At 52.6% G+C, this 10,940-nt stretch overlaps 1 protein-coding gene across 1 annotated transcript; it reads left to right on the top strand.

The window, feature by feature from the left end:
- Nucleotides 1–540: 540 nt before the first annotated feature.
- BARHL2 (BarH like homeobox 2) lies at nt 541–5,193 on the top strand (the record flags this gene model as incomplete). Its single annotated transcript, XM_080690482.1, has 3 exons — nt 541–1,162; nt 2,895–3,120; nt 4,881–5,193. The coding sequence occupies 3 exons, from the start codon at nt 541–543 to the stop codon at nt 5,191–5,193; spliced, it is 1,161 nt and encodes a 386-aa protein (XP_080546608.1).
- Nucleotides 5,194–10,940: the final 5,747 nt, after the last annotated feature.

Below are 10,940 nucleotides of genomic sequence, written 5' to 3'. Positions count from 1 at the left end.
CTCCTGGGGAGACGCCGGGGAGCGCCGAGGGCGCGCGGCCGCCCGGCCTCGGGGTCGCTGCACCTGCCGCCGCCGCCGCCGCCGCCGCCCGGTGCCAGGCCGCGCGGAGCCGGGTGCCAGGCCGCGCGGAGCCGGCCGCGCAGAGCTGGCGGCGGCGGTGGCGGCGCTTCGGGATCGCTCCTGGCCGGCCGCGCCGAGCTCCCGCGCCGCCGCCGCCGCCCCACGTGCGCACGGGGCCCGGAGCGCACGAGCTTTGCTTCCCCCTTAATTTTTGTGTAACTCCCACCCCGAGTCTGTCTTTCTTTCTATCCCTACTTTTTGCATAAGGGGGAAAAAAAAGTTGCGTCGAAAGTGTCCACCGATTGCCACCTTCCCGTTATCCTTCCTTCCCTCCCCGCCCTACTTTTTTTTTTTTTTTTTTTTAAAGCGGGGCATCGTTGTGTAGTGTTTATTTTGTCTTACGATCGATAGCTTCCTTTGCTTGTTCCGGGCGGCAGCTGAACTGCGGAGTGGCGTGGACCTCATGTAGAAATATCAACAATGGAAGGGGCCAGCGGGTCGAGTTTTGGAATAGACACGATTTTGTCCAGTGCCAGTTCGGGCAGCCCCGGCATGATGAATGGAGATTTCCGCCCGCTCGGAGAGACGAGGACCGCGGATTTTAGGAGTCAGGCCACCCCGTCCCCCTGTTCGGAAATTGATACCGTAGGAACGGCGCCTTCTTCTCCCATCTCGGTCACTATGGAGCCCCCGGAGCCGCATCTAGTAGCAGACGGGCCCCAGCATCACCACCACCTCCACCATAGCCAACCACCGCCGCCGCCGCCGGCCGCGGCCCCGACGCAAAGTTTGCAGCCTTCGCCCCAACAGCAGCCGCCGCCGCCGCCGCAGCAGCAGCAACAGCCAGCTGCCCAGCAGCTGGGCTCGGCCGCCTCGGCCCCTAGGACTTCCACTTCTTCTTTTTTAATTAAGGACATCTTGGGCGACAGCAAACCTCTGGCGGCGTGTGCACCCTACAGCACCAGCGTCTCCTCTCCCCACCACACCCCGAAGCAGGAGAACAACGCAGCTCACGAGAGCTTCAGGCCAAAGCTCGAGCAGGAGGACAGCAAAAACAAACTCGACAAACGGGAAGATTCCCAGAGCGACATCAAATGCCACGGTGAGTCGCGCCGCCCCGGCTGCCGTCCAGCTTCTCCTCCTCGGAGTTGCCTGCTCCCCTTCAGCCTCCAGCGAATCTCCGAATCTCCAGCGGGGAATGATCCGGGAGATTCTCGGGCCATTGGGCCACGGTCAGAAGAGTGCCAGCTGGAGAGAGGCCTGGGCGTCCGCTTTAGAGACGCCTCCGAAGTTCGGTGTATTGTTAAGGGTCTACCCCTCAGTCTTCCCCGCGGCCCAGCTCCTTCCTTTGTTTCACCTAATTTTAATGTAATGTGGGGAGGGCAGTGGCGGGGATCTGGCTGGAAACACTTTTTGTTGACAAAAGGGACCGACTGGAGGTTTTCTATTCAAGACCTTGGGGAAGGGAATGGGCCAAGGTGGGAGAAACTACTTTGCTAGCATGGTGTCTAGGGGTGTGATCACAAGCTGATGTTTATTCTTTAATGCAAATGATTTCATCCTCCCCCATTTTTCTAAACACCATCACAGGAGTTATTGGATTTAATGATGAAAAATTCCACATTGATTTAACACAGCAACTTGTGATTAATACATGGGGAGGCTGATAAAATTTTATAAAAAGATTTCAAAAACACCCTTCTTATCCAATGGCCCCAACAAGATTTTTGTTTACTTAGTAAAAATTTTGGCCCCTTACAAATAATGAGGAAGTAGCATTTATAAAAGTAGTATTTTATGGAATTAAGTTTATCTAATTTTTTTTGCAAAATCATATTACAATGGAAATTGTCCTTCAGCTTCCCTTTACTATTTTCTCTTCAGACAATTTCATGAGTAAGGAATCTTGTCTGTACATGGCAAAGGAGTTTTAACATACCAGGGGAGTTCTTTTTTTCTTTGCGGATACGATATTTATTATTAATCATTGCTTTTCTGTTAAAGATATATGCTGACTGACTGGAAGGTAGGATATTGGCTCCTCATTTTACTATTACAGCATTAGCATAATAGTGCCCAAAACAGATGTACAGTCTGGTCTGGCGATTTTTCGTGCACCAACCTCCCCAGTGGGTCAATTAGAGAGATTATTGTTCTTCCTGCAGGGAAGATCAAGGAGCGCTGCACAAACGGGTACAAACAGAGAGGGATTGACATATCGATTTCCCAGCATTTCAGTAAAAAACCAAAGTTGACAAATAGAATCCGGAAATCTCTGCACTGTCACCTGGATGGGCTCAGTGATTTTGAGCTCAGCTCAGTGTTTGGGTGACACTTTTATTTTCTGAAGCTTTAAAAGATCTGGTGCAAGCGGCTGCAGGTAGCTTGATTCCAACATTTCCCAAGTGCATCTGAAAAAGAGAAACATATGCCTAAACTTCCAGTAAACAGAAGAAAAAGTAAAATGAAAGAGATGTCGCTCTCCCTTAAAAAAAGCTTCTTTTAAAAGTGTCATATCAGATGATAAAAAAGAATAGTGTCTCCCCTTAAACAAGAAAAAATAGCAATAAAAGAATCTTTTATTGAAAATATATTTTTTTAACTTTCAACTTCCACACATCCTTTTTAAAAAAAGAACCGATTTAGGAACTCTGCACAAGGGCCCACACTCCCCAGCCAGAAAAGAATCCTGGCTAAGTATGTATGTGTGAGGAGGTGGCAGAGTCCCTTGAGACCAGTGGCTGGCTTGAGGATGAGATAGTGTGTGCCAGGAGGACACTATCCTTCCCCATTTCAGGCTAACTTACGTGGCTGTGGCTGGGTTTCTACCATAGGAACAAAGGAAGAAGGGGACCGGGAGATTACCAGCAGCCGAGAGAGCCCCCCTGTGAGAGCCAAGAAGCCGAGAAAAGCTAGGACGGCTTTCTCGGACCACCAGCTTAATCAACTGGAGCGCAGCTTCGAGCGGCAGAAGTACCTGAGTGTCCAGGACCGCATGGACCTGGCGGCTGCACTCAACCTCACTGACACCCAAGTCAAGACCTGGTACCAGAACCGCAGGTAAGGAAGGCTGTTTGTGGGAGCAGAGGCGTCTGGCCTTTCAGGTCATCACCATCGCACCAGGCTTCGTTCCTCTGGGCCTCCGGAGACTAAGAACTGAGAGTCCCTAGCTTCGATGGGTGTCTAGATGCTTTTAGTTAAGGCAGGGATTAATTACACCTCCAAGGTGAGAGGGACGCCATAAATTGGACTTTGGGCAGTTCTGCACTTCTGTGTCTTAACAGGTGCTACTTTCTCTGGAAACGTGGGTCGCTGGAATTTCCCCCACTTTGTCCCCAAATCAGTCAAGCCACACCTTCTCAAATTGAGATATCTGCAGCTGACACGCAGGCTTAGCCTGCATGTGAGGTGCACCCCTTGGGCCTGCCCCAGGCTGGTTCCAAATGTCTGTAGTCTCAACGGAGCTTTTTCCTCAGCCTTGGCTTGGATGTGAGGCGAACGGAAGAGTGGGGTCTGAGCCCAGCTGGTTTAGGGTTGGGTTGGCAGTCGCGGGCTGGAGAATCATGCGGCTGGCTAGGCGTCGTCGGGGACTGGGGATCTGTCCTCTGTACTGGCTGCTTCGGCTGACTCAGTAGGGAGAAGAGCACTGCAGAGCCTGCCCAGCGCTGCTGCTTTTTTAGAAAGGAAATTAAGAACGCAGCTGGCCACACTTGCAGGGTGCTGAACTGCAGAGCTGAATCTGGGCAATGTGCGGTGAGGTGATGCTGTTCCGCAGCCTGGCGCTCAACTCCCTTGTCTCATCCCCCCCTTGCTCTCGTTTGTGTTCTAATCATCCATAAGTGCGGTTGGAAATGCCCGTCCAGTTGTCATCTTTACCATAATTTTCTGTCTCATTACATACGGTTTCAGCCACCCTAATTCTGTCGGAAAACATTAGTGTCATTTGTAGCCAATTTAAAATGGGCGACATGTTTATTAATTTGGCTGGAGCTGCCGGGTATGGATGGCCCACCAGCCTTTCGTTCCTTCATAAGGCATTTGAGCAAATGGCCTGGCCTGCTCCTCTCTTGGTCCTGGGTGGGGGGAGAATACCAAGGAAAACTGATCACAGGTTTTAATTGTTACTTTCTCCCTGAGGAGGAAATATCTTGAAATGTGTTTCCCCTTCAACCAAAATGACCTCCTTAGGGAGAGCCCTCTCTCAAACGAATTTCACTTTGAAATCTTGTCTGGATCCTTGCCCTAAGCCCCTTGCCACTGTAAGGGCCTGTCAGGCTGATGGGAAAGTTGTCTCCGCAGTCCTTGGGAGGGAGAGGGACTGGGGTTGGGGTCCAAGGCTCAGGAGTTTTACTATTCCTTTGTTTACAGTTTCAGTTTCTTCTCTCCTTGAAGACTGGGAGAGGTTTAGAGCAGATCTTTTTGAGGGTTGAGGGGCCTCCCTGAAGGAGAATTAAGGGAGGCAGAAAAAAAAAATGTTTGTTGAAAGAGAGGTCTCTTTTGGCCTCCAGGAAAGTTTCAGGAAGTAGCCAAACTGGGGGGGGGGCAGTAGAGTTTGAGGGTCAGGAAAAGGCAGCAAAGCTTGTAAGATTTCATCTGCCAAAGAGTCAGACATTAAGGGTTTACCAAACTGATTTTGTGTTTGGGTCCTCTTTCAAAATAGGTGGAGGCAGTAGATGTTTGTTCTAGTCTGAGAGCTTTCTGAGACTTCCCACCCTGCAGGGGAGAGGGGGAGATGGGAAAGGACCAGGAATGGGGCTTGGGCCTCCGTGCCTGGACTGTGCCCATAATCCCTGGGTGCATGCATACCCACTTTCTTTCAGAACCAAGTGGAAGCGGCAGACTGCGGTGGGCCTGGAGCTGCTGGCGGAGGCAGGGAACTACTCGGCATTGCAGAGGATGTTTCCATCGCCTTATTTCTATCACCCGAGCCTGCTGGGCAGTATGGACAGTACTACAGCGGCAGCAGCGGCTGCTGCTATGTACAGCAGCATGTACCGGACTCCTCCAGCACCCCATCCCCAGCTGCAGCGGCCCCTGGTGCCCCGTGTGCTCATCCACGGCCTGGGGCCCGGGGGCCAGCCAGCCCTCAATCCCTTGTCCAACCCCATCCCCGGCACCCCACATCCCCGGTGAAGGAGGGAAGGCGCTGCAATTTCTCTCTGTCCCTGCCCCACCTGGACAGCTGCCCCACTTCTTCCAGAACCGGGCCACCGGGCCTCTGTTGCCGGGGACCCCGGGAGGCAGAGGAGTAGGAGAGGAAGCTGCTCACCATTGGGCAGGGGTCCCCAAAGAGGAGCCAGCCCTCTGCTCTCCATCCCCACCCCCAGATGCAGGGCTAGGAAGCCCTCTCCCCCCCAGCAGTGTGACTGTCGAAAATGCTGACCCCACACAGAGTGCGACCAGTAAGTGAAAACAACAAAAACAAAACCTCAAATTCTTTTTAGAAATGACTAGGGACAAGCAGGAGGGAGGGAGGGGGGAGGGCTAAGAAGGGGAGAAAGAGGGAATGGAGAGAAACTGGAGGGGCACAGCCTCAGGTCCCAGGCAGAGGTGTCGTGGACGGCTGCCCCAGAGGAAAGAGGAGGGGACTGAGAACTTTGCACTGATTTCTCATGACCTTTTTTCTTTTGGAAAAGTGGCATGCTCCATAATATGAAAAAATGTACATTTGAAAGACTGAGTGATAAGTGATATATCATATTTATTATATGTCGTCCCAAAAGAGTCACTTATATACGTTAGTAAAAACATGATTTCCTTTTCATGTCTTTTTGATTCAGTAAAATAAATACTTAGACAAAAATATAGATTTTTTTGTGATTGAAAATTACAAAAATAAAGTTTATCTTTTTTTAACAAGTGATGAAATCCCAAGGAGCTGATTTTACTAAAGTAGAATATTAAGATAAAATGTGCAACATAGTACATAAAAAAAGAGAAATCCCTTTTGGAATATTAACAATTTACAAATCTGTAGACTCTTGGGCTGGCTTATATAAAAACAACACTCCTTTTCGGCCAGCCTCTTCGGAGCCATTATCTACTGTGCTTGTGTGCCTTTCTTTTTAAGACCATGGGTTGGCCGGGGCTGGGGGACCCCTGGGCCCACCCCTCCCCCCTCCCCCCGGGGTCTGCGGGGCGGCGGGTCCCGGCGCTGGGCCGCGCGGGCAGGGCTGGGCGGCTGGTGGACTCCGCCGGCCGGCCTCGCAGCTGTTCTGCAGCCCGCGGCTGGGCGCCCGCGAGCCGGACAGCCTGCGAGCGGGAGAGTGCCGGGCCAGCAATTAGGACGCCCCGGGGGACGTGGAGAGGCCCGGCTAACAAACCCTTGTCACGGCTTTGATCCTTGCCTTCTCAGTCCCGGGCGGCTGGCGTTCACCCCCCCAGCCCCACACCGAGCCGCTCTACCCAGCGAGTTCACTGTGCTTGGACGCCTGGAGCGGGACGCAGCGAACCCTGGTTGAGGCCGACGTCGGCTGGGACCCAAGCCGAGAGACTCTGACTAGAGTGTGGAGGTGGCCCGCGGCCTGCATTCGTGTGTGTGTGTGTGTGTGTGTGTGTGTGTGTGTGTGTGTGTGTGTGTTGCCTGCTCTTAATAGCACCCCAGCAAAGGCTCAGCTTGGGGCCGGCCCTGCGTGCCCCAGGTCAGGCCGACTCTCCACCTGAGCTCGGGCTCAGGATTGCAAAGAAAACTCAGGGAGCTGCCCCACTCCCCTCCACTTCTGTGGTCACTTTCTGAGCAGGCCCAAAGTGCTATCCCCTGAGTTTTCTCTTCAGGTTCTGCCTAAGTGCAGTGTCAAGGGGGGTAAGACAAGCATCTGAAACACTTGTAGACCCAGCCTCCAACTTTATCGAAACGCATTGAAACTTAGTAGACTTAAAAACAAACAAACAAACAAAACCAAACAAACAAAAAAAGGCACAAGGTGCAGTGGAGTGGGACTGTAAATTGAGGAGGGGTGGAAAGATGAAGGAGAGAGAAAGAGGAAGTTGCCTGGGGCGCCTCGATCAGACCTTGGGTAATTAGGGAGTGAGTTGCAGTTGGCTTTAAACAACGGTTTTGCTCTTTGATTCTAACAAAAGGGTCTGGAGTAGCCCTTCTCCCTTTCCCTGCTGAGCTGGGACTAACACAGACAGCTGGGCTTGACTCTAAAGTGGGTGCCACTGTGATGGGTGGGGATGACCAACCTCTGGGCACTCCCAGATGCTTTTAGTTCCTTCTTAGCTGTGGCTGGGTTGTATTTTTTTTTATATCACATTTCAACAGTTTGCTGAGGTTTGCCCAGGCCTCAAAGGATACTTCCCAAGGCTTGGGGATGCTGGAGTCTCTATTTGTACGGGACCAGGGAATGGCAGCTCTGAGCACAAGGGGGACCTTGGGAGGGCTCAGAGTTCATACCTGGGAGGGTACAGAATTCACACACACAAAACACTCATAGACAGAATGACCTCTGGTCCGGGTGGGGAAAACACATAGACAAACCTACAAATCCAAGCAAGGCCACAGCACCTATTTGTTGATCGAAGCTACCAGCCACCCTCGCTGGGAGAGTCTGCCCACTGGCACTTCACCTTCAGCACTGAACTTGACTCCCTGGGTGGTCAATGCATTGGAAGCCAGGCAATGCCTTACATACATTATGCCTCACAGAGCAAGGTTCATAATTAACCTCCTATTCTACTACTGCCAGTAATTATTTTGGATATATTAGAGCCCCCAGTTTATTTTCTTCAATATTATATTTCCTTACACCCCCTAAACCATGCAGTTAAAAGCATCACCCCCTTTCCCTTTTTGAATTTGTTTGGGTTACTTGCTGTTGTATACAAATTGGCAAACTGGATGTTGGGAGAGGGAATTGTCTCAGTAAGAAGGTTGGGTACTGGTTTCTTTTTCCTACCTGCCCCCCACCCCAGCAGTGCTGTGAAGGGCATCTCAGTAGGTGCTCCAGTATTCAGAAGTCTCCAAATTACGGTAAATCACAAACCTAGTCTACTCATTGACTCTATTTCTATGCCTGCCCAGCTAAGTTGGTGGGTTGGCTGAGAGGCGAGGAGAGCAGCCCTGGAGTTCCCAGGAAGCAAGGGACAAGCTAACAGGCCTTTTTTTATGGGAGACCTGGGGTTAGTTACTGAGGCCTGGGGGGTGTCTCTGGGGGCTGCACTCCTTTTCTTTCTCCACCTTCACCTGGTTTCTGAAAAGCACTCTGGCTGGACTGCTCCACTGATTAAGCTGAAGTCTGGCAAAGCAGAGACATTCAGTGGTATTCATTGCTTCCCACAGGAACACACGAAAATGAACTTGTTTCAGGAAGATGTTACACACACACACACACACACACACACACACACACACACACACCTTGATTTGCCCACCTCAAGATCACAGCTCAGGGACTCTGGCAAACCCAACACAAATCTGTAGTTGGATGCTAGAAATTAAACTCTGGCTAGCAGCCAGCTGTTTTAGCCCAACCCAGCGATTTTCACTGAGTTGCAAAGTAGTGATTACGGCTTGGCTCCAGCCTGGAGCAAACATACCTACCACCCTGTATCAGTTTATTTTTGCTCCACCCCTTAAAATGAAAGCCCACACGAAGGTAAATTAGACAGCCAATTTCCTCTGTTACAAATAAAACCACTTACCCTCAGACCACGTTCTCCCTTGTCTCCCCTCCCTGCCATCTGACTCCTGCCTAGGCAGCCCTTCCCCAGGAGCCTGCAGAATCCCACCTCCCCTCTTTAAACAGGCGGCTTGTGAGGAGTTTGTTTTGCTATATTTTTAACTTTCTAAAAATATTTGGAAAAGCTCTCCCCTGGGCTAGGGAAACTTTAGTTCTTGTTAAGCCACGTGGTTACAAAAATATACTGAAAGAACGCTCCTTGGCTTTTTGGAAAAAAAAAAAAAAAGCTAGGCAGGGCTTGAAATCAACATGCATAGAAAGAAAGTGACTTTTCACCACTAGTGGGCCTGGTCCCAGGAAGGGCCAAGCCTCCCAGAGAAGTGATGTTGTCTACAGCTCCAATTCCTTGGTGAGAGAAAGCCCCCCTGCCCTGTAGCCCTGCAGTTGACTAGAGAGAGGTGTGGTCCGATGGGGCTTCTTCAGACTTGACCCTTTGGATCCTGAAATAGTGTCCCCAGGCTCCTTGAGTTTCCCACTCAGTCCTTGGCCAACCTCAGGGTGGGTGCCTGCAGCCAGAGTCCAGTGACCAGAGCCCCTTTCTTCTCACCTCTAGCAAGCGGAAGGCCCTCAGGGCTGGGTAAGGGCAGGTAAGTGGGATTGAGGGGCGCACTTTCAGAGATCAGAGGTGTTTCTGACCTCTAGCTTTGGCAACCAGGGCCCAGGAGAGTTTTCCCCTCCCCTCTTTCTGATTGAATTTTGAAGCTCTCTGCCAATCTGAGTGTCGCCAGGTGGACAGTCAAGGTCACTTTCTGTTTTTCCTCTCCGCCTCCCCTAATCTCGTGCCGGCGTCTCCCAGTCTCACTCCCAGCACCACAGACAGCTCCCAGGTCTTGGCTGGGCTAGAGGTGACGGAGGCTGGCTGTGCGGGCGACCGCCCGGGCCGCCCCGGGGGAGGGTCTGCGTCTCCGGTGGGGGAGGTTGATTACAAAGAGCCCTCCCCGGCTGCGTTTCCTGATTAGCTCTCAGTCCAAACAGGGTCACATTCCAAAGAACAAAATCTTGGAATCAATAAAGTAATTTCAAAGCCGAAAGATCTCGGGGTAAGTAGCGCTCAGCGACAGATCAACTCTAAACCGCCCCCGTTTAATAAGTTCTTAGTGGAAGCCGACGAGGGAGTTGCGGGCCGGGTCCCAGGCTCCGGAGCCCTTCGGCGGTGCGGTCTCCCTCCTGCAGGCGGAGGCCGGGGAGCGCGGCCGAGCCGAGGCCGGGTCTGCACCGTGGGCTCCCCGCTCCCGACTGCGGGGCGCCCCGCGGGAGCCCCCTGGAAGCCGAGGGCCGCCGCGAGCGCGGGGCTGACCCTGACCCACAGCGCGGGGCCCGGGCGCTCAGCGGAGCGGGTGGTTCCCGCCCTCCCCATCCCCGTCTCCGACACCACACTTTTGATTCTGTCGTGGCGAGGCCCACGTCTTCTCGCCCCTGCCCACGAGCCGCACAGCGCGCAGCCAGGGGTCGCCGCAGAGGAGCAGAGCCCACCCAGCCCGGCCTCCGCGCCTCCTCCCCGCGCCGCGAGTTCGCAGCCGGGCTACAGGTGCTTCGTGCGAGGGGCCTGGTAGACCTGGGGCAGGAATGCAGACGCTCTTAGGGACGGTGCTGGGGAGGGCCGACAGAAAAGGGGCCTTCTGTCACATCCCAGTGGGCTCTAAAGGGAGTATAAAGCCTTCTCCTTCACCTATGAAGATAGGGGAAAAGTCAGCATAGCTGGAGCTCAGCCTGCATCAGTCCCCTGAAGGCTTCCGGCTGCAGATGATGCTCCGGATCCTACCCCAGTCCCTGGAAGTCCAGTCCCTGGACTGCTGCCCTGTTGATAGCCCCCATCTTCTCCTTCAGCTGTCCTCTTCCCCCTCTCCATCGTAGAGGGATAGAAATACTAAGTGGAATTTAGGACGCTCTGGGGATTTGTAGCAGCAGAACTATCCGTGTGTGTGTGTGTGTGTGTGTGTGTGTGTGTGTGTGTGTGTGTGTGTGTGTGTGTGTGTGTTGGTACTGGGGTTCCTGGAAACCCTTCTACCTCCAGGCTACACTCCCAGACCTATTTATACTTTTTTTTTTTTTTAAATTTGGAAACAGTCTCTTAAGCCAGCGCAGCTGACTTTGAACCTGCATGATCCTCCTGTCTCGCCTCCCAAGTGCAGGGATTACAAGTGTGCGCCCCACGGGCCAGGCATATCCACTTTTGTAGGTTCAGGCGCCACCGAGGAG

The sequence above is a fragment of the Muscardinus avellanarius genome (assembly GCF_963383645.1).
Source record: "Muscardinus avellanarius genome assembly, chromosome: 3".
Lineage (NCBI taxonomy): Eukaryota > Metazoa > Chordata > Mammalia > Rodentia > Gliridae > Muscardinus > Muscardinus avellanarius.
The sequence above is the reverse complement of the archived record's forward strand: the minus strand, read 5'-3'. Positions and strand labels throughout refer to the sequence as shown.